This window comes from Chiloscyllium punctatum, chromosome 1, assembly GCF_047496795.1.
Source record: "Chiloscyllium punctatum isolate Juve2018m chromosome 1, sChiPun1.3, whole genome shotgun sequence".
NCBI lineage: Eukaryota > Metazoa > Chordata > Chondrichthyes > Orectolobiformes > Hemiscylliidae > Chiloscyllium > Chiloscyllium punctatum.
This window is the reverse complement of record NC_092739.1, coordinates 97,210,208-97,231,024: the sequence shown is the minus strand read 5'-3', so window position 1 is coordinate 97,231,024 and position 20,817 is coordinate 97,210,208. Positions and strand designations below refer to the sequence as shown.

The 20,817-nt window shown below is 41.8% G+C and overlaps 1 protein-coding gene across 1 annotated transcript in view; it reads right to left on the bottom strand.

The window, feature by feature from the left end:
* The window catches only part of LOC140482402 (interleukin-6 receptor subunit beta-like), a 53,805-nt gene that overhangs the window by 12,230 nt on the left and 20,758 nt on the right, over positions 1–20,817 (bottom strand). The window contains exons 8-12 of the mRNA XM_072579874.1: positions 18,958–19,171; positions 10,967–11,158; positions 7,177–7,278; positions 6,315–6,461; positions 89–229 (exon numbers count right to left, since the gene is read on the bottom strand). Coding sequence (XP_072435975.1) covers positions 89–229; positions 6,315–6,461; positions 7,177–7,278; positions 10,967–11,158; positions 18,958–19,171 — 796 coding nt within the window. The remainder of the gene's footprint in view (positions 1–88; positions 230–6,314; positions 6,462–7,176; positions 7,279–10,966; positions 11,159–18,957; positions 19,172–20,817) is intronic.

Genomic DNA, 20,817 nt, shown 5'->3' with positions numbered 1-20,817 from the left:
TTAATTTGTTTATAAAATGATCGAACAGTATTGCATTAAACTGAACTAAAAGCGTAAATAGCATATTCCCGTAGCACTCATAACTTACCAAAGGCTAGTGTTTTGAAAGAGATAGCTGTACCATTTGTACTTCCCTTTGCTGTTGAAGCCATGACAATTACTCGGTACAAAGTATTGCTTTTTAAGTTAACCAATGTGTGTTGTCGACTTGCTGAGCCCACTGTTACATCTGTGAAAGGATCAGAAACAAGAGTGCTAACATTGGTCTAAACCAAAAATACAGCAACATTCACATATTAATCCACCTTTTCTGTGAACAATGCTTCTTTTCGATAATATGCTTCCCTTAACAGCCTTATTCTATGGATATTAGGGGTCATTTAGCTCAATTGGCTGGATGGCTGGTTTGTGATAAACAGTAATTCCAACAATGTGGATTCACTTCCTGCACTGGCTGGGATTACTATGAAGGATTCTCCTTCTCCAGGTGTAGTGGGCTAAAGCACCACCAGTCATTTCTCTCTGATGGAAGATTGCCCCTGTGACTTGGTAAAACAATGGTGAGTCTATTCTTTGTAAACCACTTCTAACTTTGCTGTACCCACTCATAGAAATAGCCTACGGTGAGAAATAAGAGCTAATGTCCATTAATCAGGATGGGCTTTGAAGGGGCTTGTTAAGATAAAGATTGAGAGGTTGGTTCCATTGGCTGGGGAATCCAAAACATCAGGGTAATGGTCTCAGGATGAAAAATGAGTTATTTAAGGTGGACGGACATATGAATAGAAAGGCTTTAGAGGGATAATGGCCAAATGTTGGCAAACAGGATTAGATTGATTTCAGATTTCCGGTCAGCATGGACTGGTTGGTCCAAAGGGTTCATTTCCATGCTGCACAGCCCTATGACTCTATGACTGAAATGAGGAGCAATTTCTTCACTCAAAGCTTTTAGATCTTTGGAATTTGTTATCCTAAAGGATTGTGGGTGCCCCATTGTTCATATATTATTCATTGCCATTGTTCACATATTTAAGACTGAGACAGACATATCTCAAGGAATGAAGGGATATAGGAGCAGGCAGGAAAGTGGACCAATGATCAGCCATGATGACAGTGAATAGTGTAACAGGCTCAGTGATATGGTCTACTTGTACTCCCATTTCTTAGGTTTTATATATTCCTGTACAGAAACATGGGAAAGCACACAGCCAGAAAAGAGATTAGAAATGCTGAAGAATAATTCAAGATCACCTTATTTAAGTCCAGTGAAATTACCATTGTTTTGGGGACTCATGGGGTGTTCTTCACTTTGCATTACATTTATAGGGAAAGTTCTGACTGCAATGAGTTACAGTAACTCTATATTTTCCAGATCTGAATTCAAGCTTCTTACTGAGTTTTCCAAGCCTCGTCTCATCACATTTACTCTATTCATCTTGGAATAGATTGAAGGTCTAAAAGAGATGGTTATGTAGTTCATGTCACAGTACAAGAGGATGGTCTATTGTTTCACCCTTGGGTTATGATCTAGTATAAGTCAGTGCATTGCAGTTCCAATCAACTTCCATAAGACTGTTTACTGCTTACTGACACCACTGAACCAGGATAGATGTGCATACCTAACATTCTTCTTATGTGTTTAAGAACCAAGAATATAGTCACATATTTCAGTGAAGTTTCAAGTATTTGTATAAACTGATCTCAGCTGGTCATAGAGTCATAGAGATGTAAAGCACAGAAACAGACCCTTCTGTCCAACTCATCCATGCCGACCAGATATCTCAACCCAATCTATTCCCACTTGCCAGCATCCGGCCCATATCCCTCCAAACCCTTCCTATCCATATACCCATCCAGTTGTTTTTTAAATATTGCAATTGTACCAACCTCTACCACTTCCTCCGGCAGCTCATTCCATACACGTACCACCCTCTGTGTGAAAAGGTTGCCCCTGAGGTCTCTTTTATAACTTTTCCCTCTCACCCTAAATCTATGCCCTCTAGTTCTGGACTCCCGACACCAGGAGCAGTGAACCTGCACTCCGAGGTCTCTTTGTTCAGCAACAAACCCTAGGACCTTACCATTAAGTGTATAAGTCCTGCTAAGATTTGCTTTCCCAAAATGCAGCACCTTGCATTTATATAAATTAAACTCTATCTGCCACTCCTCAACCCATTGGCCCAAGATGCCGTTGTAATCTGAGGTAACCTTCTTTGCTGTCCACTATATTTCCAACTTTAGCGTCATCTGCTAATTTACCAACTATACCTCTTATGCTCACATCCAAAACATTTATATAAATGATGAAAAGTATTGGACCCAGCACCAATCCTTGTGGCACTCCACTGGTCACAGGCCTCCAGTCTGAAAAACAACATTCCACCACCACCCTCTGTCTTCTACCTTTGAGCCAGTTCTGTATCCAAATGCGTAGTTCTCCCTGTCTTCCATGAGATCTAACCTTGCTAACCAGTCTCCCATGGGGAACCTTGTTGAATAGCTTACTGAAGTCCATATAGATCATGTCCACCGCTCTGCCCTCATCAATCCACTTTGATACTTCTTCAAAAAACTCAATCAAGTTTGTGAGACATGATTTCCCACGCATAAAGCCATGTTGACTATCCCTAATCAGTCCTTGCCTTTCCAAATACATGTACATCCTGTCCTTCAGGATTCCCTCCAACAAGTTGTCCTCCACTGACATCAGGCTCACTCGTCCATAGTTCCCTGGCTTGTCCTTATACCCTTCTCAAACAGTGACACCACATTTGCCAACCTCCATTCTTCCAACACCTCACCTGTGACTATTGATGATACAAATATCTCAGCAAGAGGCCCAGCAATCACTTCTCTAGCTTCCCACAGAGTTCTAGGATACACCTGATCAGGCTCTGGGGATTTATCCACTTTTATGTGTTCAAGACATCCAGCATTTCCTCCTCTGTAATATGGTCATTTTTCAAAATGTCGCCATCTATTTTAGGATTTAGGATAAATAGCAAATTCAAGCAAAAAGATATTTTGCAGGTAATTATTATATTCAAGAATAAAACAAAAACTGCTGGCAATACACAGCAGGGAAAACTGCATCTGTGGAGAGAGAAATGGTCAGATGTAGGGCTAAAAAAAACCCAAAGAACTGAAGATGCTGGAAATCTTAAACCAAAGCAAAAATTGTTGGAAAATCTCAGCAGGTCTAGCAGCATCGGTGGAGAGAAATTAGTATTAACATTTTGCGTCCAGTGACCCTTCTTCAGAACTGATGGTAGCTAGGGAAGGGCTGGTTTTTATACTAAAGATAGGATGTGGAGGGGTGTGTGGAGCAAACAGTAGGTAGACATAGAGCCCACCTTGTTCCTTGGCCAACATCTTTGTCTCAGACTTGCTGCAGTGCTCCAATGAAGCTCAGCTATTAATTGTTTCCATTAGCAGCTTTTCATTCCCTCAGACTGAACTTGAACCACTCCTTTGTCTGTCCAACTGTTTTTTCTCTCTCTTTGAGCTCTATCTCCACCTATTGTTTACTCTCCCCCTTCCCCCTGCCCCACCTTCTGTTTAAAAAAACATCCTTTTCCTAGCTACTGTCAGTTCTGAGAAGGGTCACTGGACCTGAAACATTAACTGAGAGGTCAGGATGTTTGCTCTTCATTGGATAATATTCAACAACATTTATGATCTTAATTCCTGGCCAAATTTTGATAGTCGGGGATTCAGTGATCGTAATGCTATTGAATGTCAAGGAGAGATGATTAGATGCTCTCTTGTTGGAGATAGTCAACATCTGGTAGTTGAGGAATGCTAATTTTATTTGACACTATACGTCCTGAGCCTGAACATTGTCCAGGTCTTTCTGCATATTACCATGGGTTACTTCGGTAGCTGAGGAGTTATGAATGGTGCTGAACTATGTGCAATCATCAATGAACAATCCTACCTCTGACTTTGTGATGGATAGAAGGTCATTGTTGAAGAAGCCAAAGGTGGTCAGTGTTAGGACACTACCTTGAGGGATCCTTGCATCAATGTCCTGTCCAATGTACTGACCTTCAGAAACCAGGTATGAATTCCTCTCTGATTCCTATTTACATCAATTAAATCCATGATGACTGGTGTATTGTGACTGTGGTTTGAACATTGTATCTTATATATCCAAGATATCTACCACAGGATAATAATTGCAGGTACAGGAAATAACTGTCAAATATATTTTGTTTGGCAACTTGGACACATATCGCCATTCCTGCATCATTACTGGATCAACATACTGCAACTTCCTACATAACATTAGTACTGGTCAGCAAAACTAGCCTATATTTAGTGCAGCTTTCAACTTATTCCAGCCTGGTGTGATGGATCTATGCCTCTTCCTCTCTGCGTTGTGTTATGAAGGTGAAGGCATGTACTGTACCTTTAAGAGAGTTCTTAATGCTGTTCTGAACTGAGAACTTACAAGCACCTGTGGTATGACTAGATGGCAGTGTCAGGGTGTACTGGAAAATTGAAAAAAACAACATTTGGCTGTGAAATGGATACCTGAGTTGGTTGCTGTTTTGACAACAATTCAAATTTAACCAACCAGTTTAAATTATGCCACAGGATATTAAGACCCAATTGAGTTTGAATTTATTGTTTTGTTAACATTGATTCAAATAGATGATCTGATGTTGGGGGTATAAAAATGCAGGCATTTTGAAAATCAGACAGAGTAACTGCCATCGAGCGAAATCCAAGAAATTAAGAAACACTCTCTATCAAAAGCACCTTTTCATATGAAACATATTCACAATAAAAAGAAAGAAGATGGCCCAGGGAGATCTTCAGCCGAAGAAGACAGACACAGAAGATGGCAGCGGCTGTGTAGTTTTGAAATTAAGTTGATGTAAATTTAATAAGTGTCTTATTGGAACAGCATGTTGTTATAGAGCTGGAACCAGATAATAAGCAATTAAGAGAAGGGGGGCTTAAAGTTGTGAATAGTTGTTTAATGTTCACTTTTAGACTTAAAAAAAATTGATGTTAGTTTCCCTGTGACCATTGGAGTGCAACAAGTATCGGTGCTGGGCCCTCTACTTTTTGTCATTTACATAAATGATTTGGATGTGAGCATAAGAGGTACAGTTAGTAAGTTTGCAGATGACACCAAAATTGGAGGTGTAGTGGACAGCGAAGAGGGTTACCTCGGATTACAACAGGATCTGGACCAGATGGGCCAATGGGCTAAGAAGTAGCAGATGGAGTTTAATTCAGATAAATGCGAGGTGCTGCATTTTGGGAAAGCAAATCTTAGCAGGACTTATACACTTGAAGATAAGGTCCTGGGGAATGTTGCTGGACAAAGAGACCTTGGAGTGCAGGTTCATAGCTCCTTGAAAGTGGAGTCACAGTTAGATAGGATAGTGAAGAAGGCATTTGGTATGCTTTCCTTTATTGGTCAGAGTACTGAGTACAGAAGTTGGGTGGTCATGTTGCGGCTGTACAGGACATTGGTTAGGCCACTGTTGGAATATTGCGTGCAATTCTGGTCTCCTTCCTATCAGAAAGATGTTGTGAAACTTGAAAGGGTTCAGAAAAGATTTACAAGGATGTTGCCAGGGTTGGAAAATCTGAGCTACTGGGAGAGGCTGAACAGGCTGGGGCTGTTTTTCCTGGAGTGTCGGAGGCTGAGGGGAGACCTTATAGAGGTTTACAAAATTATGAGGGGCATGGATAGGATAAATAGACAAAGTCTTTTCCTTGGGATCGGGGAGTCCAGAACTAGAGGGCATAGGTTTAGGGTGAGAGGGGAAAGATCTAAAAGAGACCTAAGGGGCAACTTTTTCACGTAGAGGGTGGTACGTGTATGGAATGAGCTGCCAGAGGAAGTGGTGGAGGCTGGTACAATTGCAACATTTAAGAGGCATGTGGATGGGTATATGAATAGGAAGGGCTTGGAGGGATATGGGCCGGGTGCTGGCAGGTGGGACTAGATTGGGTTGGGATATCTGGTCGGCATGGACGGGTTGGACTGAAGGGTCTGTTTCCATGCTGTACATCTCTATACTCTATGACTCTAATAGATTTTGTGGGAGTTCTTTGTCACTCATATTTCAACAGATTACAAGACGAGGTGAGCTTTTCTGGGTGTTTGGTTTATTTAACAAAGGGGTTCATCGCTGTGCCTAAATTTAGATATTATCATTACCACAAATGTAAATCTGACCATTTTAATCCTGATTTAGGCATAATTAAATAAATGATAATCTCTGGCCCTATCATTGAATGGGTGTTTTATTTCAATAACAGTAAGAAAGGTAAAGTTATTTTCAGCTCACATGATTCATTTTCACCAGCGTTCTTGCAAAAGATGGTGTAATTTGTGATGAATCCACGCCTTTCATTTACCGGAATTTCATCCCATTCCAACTGAGCTGTTGTTTTTCCTGTTTTCTTCAGATGAACAAAGGGACCAAATGCTGGAGCTGTAAAAGGATGCAGATTGGGAAGAAGCTCGCTGCACTAAACTATCATATGCTTCATAATCCTTGTGCATTCCAATCACCTGAGATGGTGGTTATAAGATATTACATAGTTGTTGTGACTGTGATAATCACAATATCTCCTGTGGTTTCTGAGAACAGGAAGGTGTGAAGTCATTGTACTGACACAACAATGGTGTTCCACAGTCATGATTCATATTATGCTCACGGTTGATTCTTCCAATAGCAGCTAATCCAATACTTAATATTTGAAGCCCAGCTTCAAACACAGGGGAGGTGATGGCCTAGTGGTATTATCACTGGGCTATTAATCCAGCGACCCAAGTAATATTCTGGGAAACTGGGTTCAAATCCTGCCATAGCAGATGGTGGAATTTGAATTCGATAAAATCTAGAATTAAGAAACTGATGATGAAGAATCTGTACCTGGTTTGCTAATGTACTTCCTTTAGGAAGAGAAACTACTGGATGACATGTGACTCCAGCCCCACAGCAATGTGGTTGTCCTTAACTACCTCTGGACAATTAGGGAAGGGCCTAGCCAATGATGCCCTCTTCCTCTGAATGAATGAAAAAAACCTTGTGTAGAAGTGTTTGAAAACAAGTCAACTAGAATCTGGTATTAATACAATTCAATAACTTTTAAATTTGATTTAAGCATGCAAGTTTTAGAGTGACATTGTTGGAATCCACTTACAGTCTTGTTGTAGATATGCCTTTGTTGAAAGTGGAGATCCAGGACCATCATTGTACAAAGGGTAAACGGATATCTTATGGCGCTTAAATGGCAGTACGTTCTCTGTGGGAAAAAGATATATTGAGCTAAAGACAATGTTTCAGGGGGTGTATCACTTTTTATTAGGTCATATAAGATGTAAAGACAAAATACTACAGATGCTGGAAATCTAAAACAAGCATAGAATGCTGGAGAAATTCAGCAGGTTTGGTAGCATCTGTAGAGAGAGAAATGAGTTAACAATTTGAGTCCAGCATGACTGGGCTCAAAATGTGAATTCTATTTCTCTGTCTGCAGATGCTGCCAAACCTGCTGAGTTTCTCTAGTTATCATTGTGTTTGATAAGATTGTATACAACTAAAAAGCTTATGGTAGTGTTTCCAAAAGGGTTATTCTAATCTCCCAGGATAAAATCAGAGAACATTTGTTGAAACCCTGGAGAAATAGAACAAACCTGCTGTTTAAATAGCTGCACCAATGTCCCTGCCTCTTTTCAAAAATGGATGAGTTCTGAATCTAAAGTCTAGAATTCATCTCAAATATTTTAATTGAGATATTTAATTAATGATGATGGTAATCATTCAAGAGTGAATGAATCTATTATTTTCTTTCTTAGTATTTAAATTGATTGGAAAATCTACTCCTGAATTCAAGTCTCACTGCGACATTTGTTCACTTAATCTAGACTGGTGTTGATCATAAAATGCTCTACTGAAGTAAAACTACATTGTTATAGGTGCAGTTCTCTGGAGGTCCTCTCACCCTCACAACGTGAAGGACTCCACTCCCTCTGCTCCAATCCCAACCTCACCATCAAACCAGCAGATAAAAGGGCTGCAGTGGTAGTCTGGTGCACTGACCTCTACACCGCAGAAGCCAGACGCCAACTCGAAGACAACTCCTCCTACTGTCCCCTCGACCATGACCCCAACCCCCCCATAACCAAGCCATCATCGCCCAGACCATACACAACCTCATCACCTCAGGAGATCTCCCGCCCACAGCTTCCAACCTCATAGTCCAGGAACCCCGCACTGCCCGGTTCTACCTCCTTCCCAAGATCCACAAGCCTGACCACCCTGGCTGACCCATTGTCTCAGCCTGCTCCTGCCCCACCGAACTCATCTCCACCTTCCTTGATACTATCCTATTTCACCTAGTCCAGGAACTCCCCACATACATTTGAGACACCAACCACGGCCTCCACCTCCTCCAAGACTTCCGTTTCCCCGGTCCCCAATGCCTCATCTTCACCATGGATATCCAATCCCTCTACACCTCCATCCACCATGACAAGGGCCTCCAAGCCCTCCGTTTCTTCCTTTCCCGACATCCCCAACAGTACCGTTCCACCGACACTCTCATTCGTTTGGCCGAACTGGTCCTCACCCTTAACAATTTCTCCTTTGAATTCTCCTACTTCCTCCAAATGCAAGGGGTCACCATAGGCACTTGCACGGGCCCCAGCTATGCCTGTCTCTTTGTCGGCTTCGTAGAACAGTCCATCTTCCAGAGTTACACCGGCACCATTCCCCACCTCTTCCTCTGCTGCATTGATGACTGCATTGGCGCCACCTCATGCTCCCGCAAGGAGGTTGAGCAGTTCATCAACTTCACCAACACATTCCACCCTGACCTTAAATTTACCTGGACCATCTCTGACACCTCTCTCCCCTTCCTGGACCTCTCCATCTCCATCAATGACGACCGCCTTGACACTGACATTTTTTTAAAAACCATCCAACTCCCACAGCTACCTGGATTACACCTCTTCCCACCCTACCGCCTGCAAAAATGCCATCCCGAATTCCAATTCCTCCGCCTCCGCTGTATCTGCTCCCTGGAGGACCAGTTCCACCACACAACACACCAGATGGCCTCCTTCTTTAGAGGCTGCAATTTCCCTTCCCACGTGGTTAAAGATGCCCTCCAACGCATCTCATGCACATCCCGCCCCTCCGCTCTCAAACCCCACCCCTCCATCCGTAACAAGGACAGAACCCCCCCGGTCCTCACCTTCCACCCTACCAACCTTCGCATAAACTGCACCAACCGTCGACATTTCCGCCACCTCTAAACGGACCCCACCACCAGGGATATATTTTCCTCCCCACCCCTATCCGCTTTCCGCAAAGACCGTTCCTTCTGTGACTACCTGGTCAGGTCCACGCCCCCTCCAACATCCCACCCTCCCCTCCTGGCACCTTCCCCTGCCACTACAGGAACTGAAAAACCTCCCCCCTCACCTCCTTCCAAGGTCCCAAAGGAGCCTTCCACATCCATCAAAGTTTCACCTACACATCCACCAATATAATTTATTGTATCCGTTGCTCCCAATGTGGTCTCCTCTGCATTGGGGATACTGGACGCCTTCTAGCAGAGTGCTTAGGAAACATCTCTGGGACACCCGCCCACCAATCAACTCCACTACCCCGTGGCCTAACATTTCAACTCCCCTCCCACTCTGCCGAGGACTTGCAGGTCCTGGGCCTCCTCCACTGTCACTCCCTCACCACTCGACGCCTGGAGGAAGAATGCCTCAATTTTTGCCTCAGAACACTTCAACCCTAGGGCATCAATGTGGACTTCACCAGTTTCCTCATTTCCCCTCCCCCCACCTTACCCCAGTTCCAACCTTCCAGCTCAGCACCATCCTCATGATCTGACCTCCCTGCCAATCTTCCTTCCCATTTATCCACCCCACCCTCCTCTCTGACCTATCAACTTCATCCCCACCTCCATCCACCTATTGTACTCTTGGCTACCTTCTCCCTAGCCCCCCTCCTCCTATTTATCTCTCCGACCCGGAGGCTCCCGGCCTTCATTCCTAATGAAGGGCTTTTACCTGAAACGTTGATTTTCCTGTTCCTCGGATGTTGCCTGACCTGCTGTGCTTTTCCAGTACCACTCTAATCTAGTCTCTGGACATCCTATCTGGCTGAGCTCAAGAACGTTAATAATGTGACGGTTAGCTGCTGTGCTTGTCTACATAAACACTTACAGTGTCACATTTTTTGTTCAGTGAGTTTCTTTCTAGCAATTCTAATCCATAAGATTAATCCTAGCATTCATAACATGTAGACTGATGAAATATTTGAAAACCACACTGTTTATTGATATTGTAGTTGATCTGTGAAGGTTTAAGTAAACATTGATAATTGCCAGATTTCAGTGATTCTATGTTGTACTGTTGTTTTGTCAAGTATATTTTCTCTAGGTCATTTTACATCCATTCAAGCATGGGAAGACATTTTATCATTGCATTTTTATGATCAGAATGTGTCATATGTCATATTTTCTATAATTTGGCTGATTCAAAGCATGGCACCATGGCACATCTATTTTCTGTCTGATGTTGATATTGGTAGTTGAGGGGTAATTTAAAGGATCAGAAAGAATCAAAGTACAGTGCTACACTGGCAGAGGTTTCTGAAGGCTACCTTAGTCTTCTTCCTTAGACCACTGAGCCTCCCCAATATTGACCCTGAGCCCAGAAAGTCAGCTTTGTTTCAGGGACATAACCTTGCAAAAAATAAAGCTCCTGCCCTGTGGCACTGAAAAGCAACTCTTTCTTTAGGATTTGGAGTTTCAAGTTAAATTTTCCAATTGCTTCATTATTGGCATTAAATTCTTAAAAATAAATGTATTAATCCCAGATTTTAGATGACCCTCAAGTAATCAAAACCTTTAGGCAACACTAATGTCTCATGAAACAATAATATTTTTTCTCTATGTTACATTGACCACTCACCTTTCACAAATGCCTTGTTTGTGGTGTTTGGTTTATATATCCAGTCTACTAGTCCACTGCACTCATTACTATCTGAATCTGCCACACACCATTCAACTATGTACGTATTTACAGTGGAGCTAGGAGCTTTCCATTCTACCATTAGTTGGTCATTATGTGGGATAGCACTGACATATTGCACAGCTGGGAGTTCTATAAGCGAAAACAAACAAAACAAAATTCACCATTAGAGAATTTAATTTGATACGAATCAAACTTGCATCTGAAAATCAAAACAATTGCTTCTTCATCAATTCTGGATTTATTCTGTATCCAATAATTCATTTAAATCAGTCGTCTCTCTCTCCTGCTATCATTTTGACCAGAGTGAGCAGGGTATGCAGAAACTAGGTGGGAATCTATTTGTGGAAACATAGCAGATAGGAGCAGGAGTAGGCCATTCGGCCCTTCAAGCTTGCACCACCATTCAGTACGATTATGGCTGATCATATAATTTCAGTATCCCATTCCAGCTTTCTCTCCATACCCGTTGATTCCTTTAGCCACAAGGGTCACGCCCAGCTCCCATTTGAATATATGATTAGATTAGATTAGATTGCCTACAGTGTGGAAACAGGCCCTTTGGCTCAATAAGTCCACATAGACTCTCCGAAGAGTAACCCATTCAGACCCATTTCCCTCTGACTAATGCACCTAACACTATGGGCAATTTAGCACGGCCAATTCACCTGACCTGCACATCCTTGGACTCTGGGAGGAGACCAGAGCACCCAGAGGAAACTCACGCAGACACGGGGAGAATGTGCAAACTCCACACAGACAATTGCCAGAGGCTGGAATCGAACCGAGGACCCTGGTACTGAGAGGCAGCAATGCTAACCACTGCTGCCCCAGCCACCATGCCGCCCCAATCTAATCATATGTAACAAACTGGCCCCAAGAGCTTCCTGTTGGAGACAATTTCACAGGTTCACAACTCTCAGAGTAAAGAAACTCTTCCTTACCTCAGTCCCGAATGGCTGACCCCTTATTCTTAGACTGTGATCCCTATTCCTGGACTTCCCCAACTTCAGGAACATTCGTCTCACATCTAGCCTGTTCAGTACCAGGATTTTACATGTTGCTATGCGATCCCCCTCATACTTCTATGTTTTGTCCCAGCCTCTGCTAATTTCAGGAATGAGTTAATAAGGTCAGCACCGATCTCTAAATTTACAAGGTCAACACCATGCAGGGAAATGGACTCACAGCCAGTAGTCTTACACAAAGAATGATCTTGCCTTAGACTTTTAAATGTTGTACGATCTACAAAGGATGGATGATCAGAGCAGGCATCACTGAAAGCTGGTGAGTCGGAGAGTTTTCAGGGTTACTTTTAACTCTAAAGGCTGATTTTCTTTCATTTAATAATTAACTCAAATTTTAAGTTAGAAGTTAATGGCCAGATTTTCTGAGGTGTGCCCTTCTTTTTTATGAAAGAAGGGAACTCTGCATTTCTGAGAAGAGATTCTGTGTGGGGTTCCCTCAGGAATGTGGAGCCATACTTCCATTCTGTCAAAGGAAGGCAACCATGTCCCATTTTTCCAGCATCAGCCACTGTATCCTGAAATGTAAAGGCTCAGATGGCCATTTTGACAGTTGCTGTCTAAGAGTAAATAGGTAAATGTGACGTAAGGGCTCTAGCAGGGGAGGATGCCAGATAGGTAGGGGATAAAATGTCAGTTAATGTGTCAGGTGGGTATAGTGGCAGGATTCCAGGGTAAGTACAGTGCCATCTGATACGGATGCCAGCTGATGAACTTATAGGGTGCCAGTTAAGTAGAGTGTTAAGATGCCTGGTTGGGTTGGATCACACTGGGTTCAACCTGGTAGAGAGTTGGTTCAGTGAAGGTGGGCTGGATATGGCTGAGAGGTCAGTTCTGGTGGCAGGAATGGTCTGGTTGGGTCTTGAGATGCTGGCAGGTTAGACTCTTGGGGAGGTGTATTGCTGGGTCTATGAGGTAAGTATGATTTTAGTTAAATTGTTACTCAGGAGTTAGACTGTCTTTATAAACATGCAAATTCTCCTGAGTAACTATTTTATTGAGCAATTTCCTCAGAATTTTCCAAAGTCTTTGATTTAAATGGAAACTTTTGAAAGGCTTCAGACAGAAACGAATTGCCCAACAGAAAATTCAATTTCCCGGGTTATTCCTTCCGTGGAACCTATGGTTGTGATCTCCCAGGGTCCCGACAAGGAACTCCCATCTACCTTGGAATAATAACTGTCTGGCCAGCAAAACATCTAAATCAACATTTTCTTCCAGTCTGAAGTCATGCAAATTCTCTAAGAACATTTCCAGTTGGTTAAAGCGACTTTTCAGAAGCTTACGTTTTTGAAAGAGGTCTCCTTCAGATACAGTCTCCCCTGCACTGAGAGTTGTTTTGTGGACTGTGTTCACTGGGAGTTTAGTGAGTGAGAGGGAGTTTTATAAGGAAGGAGAAGGTGCTCCTTTCTTTTACCTTTTCCAGCCTCCACTAATTGGCCTGCTACTTTGGTAAATAACTGGTGTGTTATTCCACTTTTCTAATTGCAATAAGTACTTTTTACAAGTTACCATATGGGCTGGTCAACTAAGCTGTGTGGAATGCTCATCATGTGGTATTTGGGAAGTTATTGACACTTCATGTGTTCTTTGACCAACAAATTTGCAGGAAGTGCTATCCGTTACACCAGACTTGAGTTGTGGGATTTTGTACTTGAAAAGTGGCTTGAGTCACCACTGTGTATCTGAGAGGCACATGTGCATAACATATCTAGGGAGGCACAGACAGCTAGGTTTGGCATGTACAGGCAGAGAGGGAATAGGTGACTGCCAGGCTGTCTAAAAGGAACAGGCGGTACAAGAGACCCCCTGAGTTTATCTTCCTTGTGGATCAGTTTTCTGTTTTGGATCCTAGTGAGGGTAAGCTTCCTCAGAGAAGTACAGCTAGACCCAAGTCTGTGGCACCACATGTGATTCAGCTGTATGGAAGGGGAGATAAAGAGCAGCAGGGCAGTAGTGATAGGAGGTTTCATAGTCAGGAGTCAGGCAGACATTTAAGTGGCAGTGAATATGTCTCCAGGGCGATGTGTTCCCTCCCTGTTGCCAGGGTGAAGGATGTCACGGAGCAACAGTAGGATATCCTTCGGGGGGAGAGCAAAAAGCCCAAAGTTGTGGTTCATGTTCATACCCATGTCATGTACAAAGAGAGATGGGGTTCTGTAAGCAGGATTTAGTGATATTTGGAAGGAAATTAAAACTTAGGCCTTCAAGAGTAGTATTCTCAGGATTAGTCCCAGTGAGCACAGAAATAAGGAGGATAAATTGGCTCGGGAATCGGTGAAGGATGGAGATAATTAGATTTTTGAGGCATTCAAACAGGTTCAGGGGCAGGTAGGGAACGCCTCATCTTCCACCTCGGAACACTTCAACCCAAGGGCATCAAAGTGGACTTCACCAGTTTCCTCATTTCCCCTCCCCCGATCTTATGCTAGTTGCAACTTGCCAGCTCAGCACCATCCTCACAACTTGTCCTACCTGCCAATCTTCCTTCCCACCTATCTGCTCCACCCTCCTCTCCAACCTATCACCTTCCTCCCCACCTCCATCCACCTATCGTACTCTTTGCTACGTTCTCCCCAGACCCACCCCCCTCCCATTTATCTCTCCACCCCGGAGGCTCTCCTCATTCCTGAATAAAGGGTTTTGCCCAAAAACATTGATTTTCCTGCTCCTCTGATGCTGCCTGACCTGCTGTGCTTTTCCAGCACCACCCTGGTCTTGACTCTGATCTCCAGAATATGCAGTCCTCACTGTAACTAATATGTTCACAGGGGAAATTTGACAGTACTCTTAGAGAAGTTTGAAGCTACCTTGCTAGGGGGATGGGAACCTGAAGGGCAACTCAAATTGGAAGGAAGGAGATCAATGGCAAGTGAAATTAGAATGCAGGCAAAATGGGGGTGAGCATTAAGTAAACTTGGAATGCAGAAAAATATCAAAAAAATCATAGCTAAGCCCAATCTACCTGACTGCATACAGTACTTACAATAAAATAAGTGATTTAAATAATTAGATAGCAGGGAATGAATATGATCTATTTGCCATTACAGAAAGATCCCTGCAAGGTGACCAAAACAGACAACTAAATCTTCAGAAAGACAGGATAAAAAGGAAAAGTAGGTGGTGATGTACTGAAAAAACTGACAGGGTCAGTACATTAGTGAGGGAGAATTTCAACTTCGAAGAATAAAATGTGGAATCTGTTTGGGTGGATCTATGAAACAGCAAAAATTGGTAGGAGTTGTTTATAGAGCATCAAACATGAGTGATAATATGGAGCACAGTATTGATCAGGAAGGTAAGAGAAGCATATAGCATGGGTAATGCAGTAATCACGGATTACTGCAATATACATGCAGACTGGGTAAAGCTAATGAGTCCTGAAGCTGTGGAGGACATGTTTCTGGAGTGTGTAGGGGATTGTTTTTCTACAGCATTATGTTGAGGAACCAATCAGGGAATAAGTTATTTTAGACCTGTATTATATGCAATGAAAAAGGGCTAGTTAATAATTTTGTTGTAAAAGAACTTTTACAACAAATGACAATAATATGATAGAATTTTATATCATTTTTGAAAGTGAGGTAGTCCATTGTGAAACCATGATGTTAATGTTGAACAAAGGAAATCATAAAGTTATGAGGGACATTATGACGAAGTGGATTGTACATGGGGCTTGGAATTATGAGTCTCAGGCTGATAGTTTGGATGGATTCACTTCCCACCATGGTAGATGGTGAAATTTGAATTCAGTTTTTAAAAATCTGGATTAATTATCATGTAACCACTATTAATTGTCATAAAAAGCTACCTGGTTTACTAATGTATTTCAGGGAAGGAAATCTTTCATCCATACCCAGTCTGGCCTACGCGTGATTCCAGATCCACAGCAAAGTAGTGGGCAAACTCGAACGGCAATACTAAAAACAGCATAGGAATTCAGAGCAGGGAAAGGCAATCCAGCTGTTTGAGCCTGCTCCACCATTTAACATGATCATGACTGATCTTATCCTAGTCTCAACTCCACTTTCCTGCCTGCTGTGCATAGCCCTTTATCTAGCTTTTCATCGGAACCATGTCTATTTCTTTCTAGAATCCGTTGATTAATACTGCCTCCACTGCATTCTGACTTCCACAGATTCACAACCCTCTGAGAGAAGGAGTTTCTCTTCATCTCAGTTTTGAACTTACCTCCTCTCGCTCTATATCTATGACCTCTTGTTTCAGACTGTCCCACAAGGGGGATTTCCTCTCATTCATTTGAACTCCAGCACATACAAGCCCAAGCTATTCAGCTGCTCCTCACATGATTGTCCTTTTACCTCCAGAATCAATCTGATTAACCTTTTCTGAACTGCCTCCAGTACCACCATATCCTTCCTGAAGTTAAAATGGATGCAATACTCCAGGGGTGGTCTCACTTTATACAATTATAACAACACTTCTTTACTTTTATAATCTAATCCTTTTGCAATAAATGCCAGGATTCCATTTGTCCTTCTTATTATATGCTGCATCTACACATCCACTTTCTGTTTTCATACACAAAGGCGCCCAGATCCCGCTGCGCTGACGTACATTGAATCTGCTTATCATTTAAATAATGATGTGCCCTTTTATTATTCCGGCCAAAATGGACAACTTTGCGCTTACAATGCTGGCCCAGCTAGTGCCACTCACATCTAATTTAAATAAATTTAAAGGAATTGTGACACAATATGCAACAATTGTACATTTCCTCTAGGCGCAAAAACCCCAAAATTCAGTCAATTGTGCCTAAAGTTAAAGATTGTATAAGATTAAAAGAGAAAAACCTATAAAGTTGCCAGAAATAATGATAAATGAGAACTTTTGGAAGCTTTTGATAAAGTCTCTCACACCAGGTTGCTTGGCAAAATTAAAGCAAGTGGGCTAGGAGATAATATGGATTATGTTTGACTATCAAATAGAAAACAGTGGGAATAAATGGGTCAATCTCACATTGGCAACATGTTACTAGTGAGTTCACAACAGATATAAATGATTTGGATATAGGACTAAATGTAATATTTCCAAGTCAATGGAAATCAAGATGGAAATGTATGCTGTGGGGAAATTGCAAACTGGCTTCTGCAGGTTTTCAGTAGATTTAGTGAATGGGCAAGAACATGGCAGATTGAATGCACTTTGGAAATATAAGATCATTCACTTTGATAGAAGAAACTGATGTGCAGAATATTTCTTTAATGGTAAAAGGTTAGAAAATGTAGATCCACAAATGGACGCAGATAGCCTCATCAATAAGTTACTGTAGATTACCTTGGAGGTACAGCAGGTCATTAGGAAGGCTAATGGTAAGAGGTTTTGAGTACAGGAACAGCAAAGTCTTGCTTCAGTTGTGCAGCACCCTATTTGAACTCCACCTCGAAAACTGTATGCAGTTTTGGTCTCACCTCAGCAAAGTTATTATTACCTATGAGGGACTATGACAAAGGTTCACCACACACGCTTATGGGATGGTGGGACCATCCTATGAAGAGGGATTAGGAAAACCAGACTGTATTCTTGAAAGTTGTGATTAATGAAAAGTGATCTAATTCAAATTGACAAAATCCACAAAGGGATAGACAGGACAAAAACAGAAAAGATGTTTCCCCTGGCTAGGGCATCTATTACTGGGGTGGAGGGGGGAATACTGTTATGGACTAGGCCAAATCCTTCAAAATATTTTAAAAAGATGTCCTAGACACCAACTTTTTTCTTATTTTTAAAGGCAAGTGGGATTGCATTCTGGATGCAATTTGATTGGTCAAACTACCAGGCCTGAAGCAAAATACACTTTATTCTTACACTATACATGTAGTTAAAATATAAAGAAAAGGAAGAAGAATTGGGATAATGTAACGTTATTGGAAAACCTAACAGAATAATAGATTATTTAACTACTAAACAACAACTGTTGCAAGATAGTAACACCTCATAAACACACCCCCAGCAAAGGCAAATTTAGTAAAATAGATTGTCACCCATGCAATTCTCTAATCCAGGAGGAAAGAAAATCAAGAGAAAACTCAGAGAGAGAGAGAGAACTCAAGCATTTGCTGTAGCAGGAAGACATGTATAGCACCTCCCAAATCCCAACAATACTGAAAATTAAACTAAAATCTTGGTTCTGTAGGAGTTTGACCCCTTCATGCTGCTTCTATTGTTCCAACTTTAGAAAACCCAAACCTTCACAAGCTGTTTGGAACAGCCAGCTCACCTCCTCTGTCTCAACCTCTCTTTATAAATAAAACTAAGAACAAAATATACCTCTTAAAGCCACGGTATCATTACAGAAACATTTAAAGAGGGGAAGCCATTATAGTTGAAGATGAGGAGAATGTTTTACTCAGAAGAATTCTGTACCTCAAAAAGGAAATCTGTCATGGAATAGCTTTCAGAATAGCAATGATGTAAAGGTGAAACTGTAAAAAGTTATTGAAGTCATGGTCAAGTTAAATGATGAAGCACATAAAATGTTGCTTTTGGGTCCTCTGGCCATCATGAGTATGATCCGTGGGTTCAGTCTTGGATCAAAGCCTAAAACCCAGAAGATAGTCAAAGAGAGTGCCTTTATGTTCCTTCTAGTGTCCCAACACTGCCATCTACCCCGACCTGCCTCATCTGGTATTGTTGGAAAGGCAGGTCAGATTGGAGGTCAGCCCTGTCCACATTGTATGGATATGCTTCAACAGCAATGAATGGAAAGAAACAAAGTCACATCCTTTACATAAGGGCACTATGCCAGTTGGAACATCAATCAAGACAACTTATTTAGTATTGAATGTTGATTGTATTCTCACAAGGTTTGGTTAGCATCGCTCAACGTTACAATTCTTTCACCAACTGAATCATCAATTTTTGTCTTTTAATTGTGACACTTACCTTTCTGATTTGCTGAGGGCACTAAGAGCACAGACTCGGGGGAGTTTCCGACTGAGTTGTAGGCAGTAATTGATATTACGTATGATTCTCCAGAAAGAATGAGACTATACTCCAGGTTAGTACTGTTGATGCACATCACTGCCTGACTTTTTTTTTCTTTTATCTTCAATTGGTATCCTTTTATGATACCTTTAGCCTCAGATTTGCTCAGTTCCTGTATGTTTAAGTTAAAGTTAAATTTAAAATAGATATATATTTTTATTAGGTTTACATCTGTTAAATGAGTGAAAATTAGACTAATTAAGTACAAAATAAGGATAGCATGCAAACACTGGCAGCAATACAAAGAAAAGCCGTGAGTGCGAGGAGTCTAGGATTGCAAGAATCTTCTTTTCATAAAAAAAAGATCAGTACCAGATTGGGTTTTCAGAATGGTGGATGTGAAAAGCTTGGAATCATTTAAAAATCAATGAGATGTAATCCTGGTTGGGATAGATGGGGTGGAGGACAGAGATGTACTGGAAAAATCAATGATGGACTGAATTTTGTTTATCAATAGGAATTTTCTGATTGTAGACACTTCAAAAATGTGTAGGCAAAAGTGAGGACTGCAGATGCTGGAAACCAGAGTGGTGCTGAAACAGTTACACATTTTGTAAGTTTAGATCAGAGTGGTGCTGGAAAAGCATCTGAGGAGCAGGAAAATTGACGTTTTGGGCAAAAGCCCCTAATCAAGAATCCTGATGAAGGGTTTTTGCCCGAACCGTTGATTTTCCTGCTCCTCGGATGCTGCCTGACCTGCTGTGCTTTTCCAGCACCACTCTGATCTAACCTTAAAAAAAATGTGTAACTATTGCATGTGGTCAGTGCTAAAAGGTAAATGGTATTAAAAATGTATATTGTAGGTTTTTAAGAAAATCACTTCAGTTTAAAATCTGTGCAATGGAAATTAAGTTTCAGGGAGGGCATAACGGGTGAATGTGGACTGTTTCAAAATCTATTGAAATCTGCCATTTCATCTGAAATCACAAAAGGGAGACTTTTAGAATGGACCTAGCCTTGGGCAAAACAGTGCTTCCTGCCTCAACACACATTAAAGTGGATGCCTTTCAAATTGAGAACTATGCATTTGAAGCATTGATTGCTTCAGCTGAAAGATAATAGTTGAGTTTAACCCCAAAACCGAGACAAATCAGCCATCATAACTGGAAAGATGATTCATCAGTCTGAATCAGATCATTTGCAAGTTGACACATACAAAACTGAACACAAAGGGGAGTTATGACCAAGGCAAAAAAAATGAAGAATGTGCTCATAAACCAAATACTGTTTGGTTAAGGGAAAGCCAGGCAGCTGGTCCCAAAAACAACAGAACTGCTGGAGAAAACTCTCCCTCCTAAAGTCTGCTGTTCTGAGGAAACTACCTGTACAAGAAAACACCACTATTCAACTATAGAAGCCTTCTCAGCTGCTAGAAGAGTTAACCACTTCAGTTCATCAATAAAGAACTCACAAAACAATATATTACAGGGAACAAAGAAATGGCAGAAGAATTAAATGGGTACTTCAGATCTGTGTTCATTGGGGAAGAAACAAGCAATCTCCCGGAGGTAACAGTGGCTGAAGGACCTGAACTTAAGGGAATTTATATTTGCCAGGATTTGGTGTTGGAGAGACTGTTAGGTCTGAAGGTTGATAAGTCCCCGGGGCCTGATGGTCTACATCCCAGGGTACTGAAGGAGGTGGCTCGGGAAATCGTGGATGCGTTGGTGACTATTTCCCAGAGTTTGATAGATTTGGGGTCAGTTCCTGAGGATTGGATGGTGGCTAATGTTATACCACTTTTTAAGAAAGGTGGGA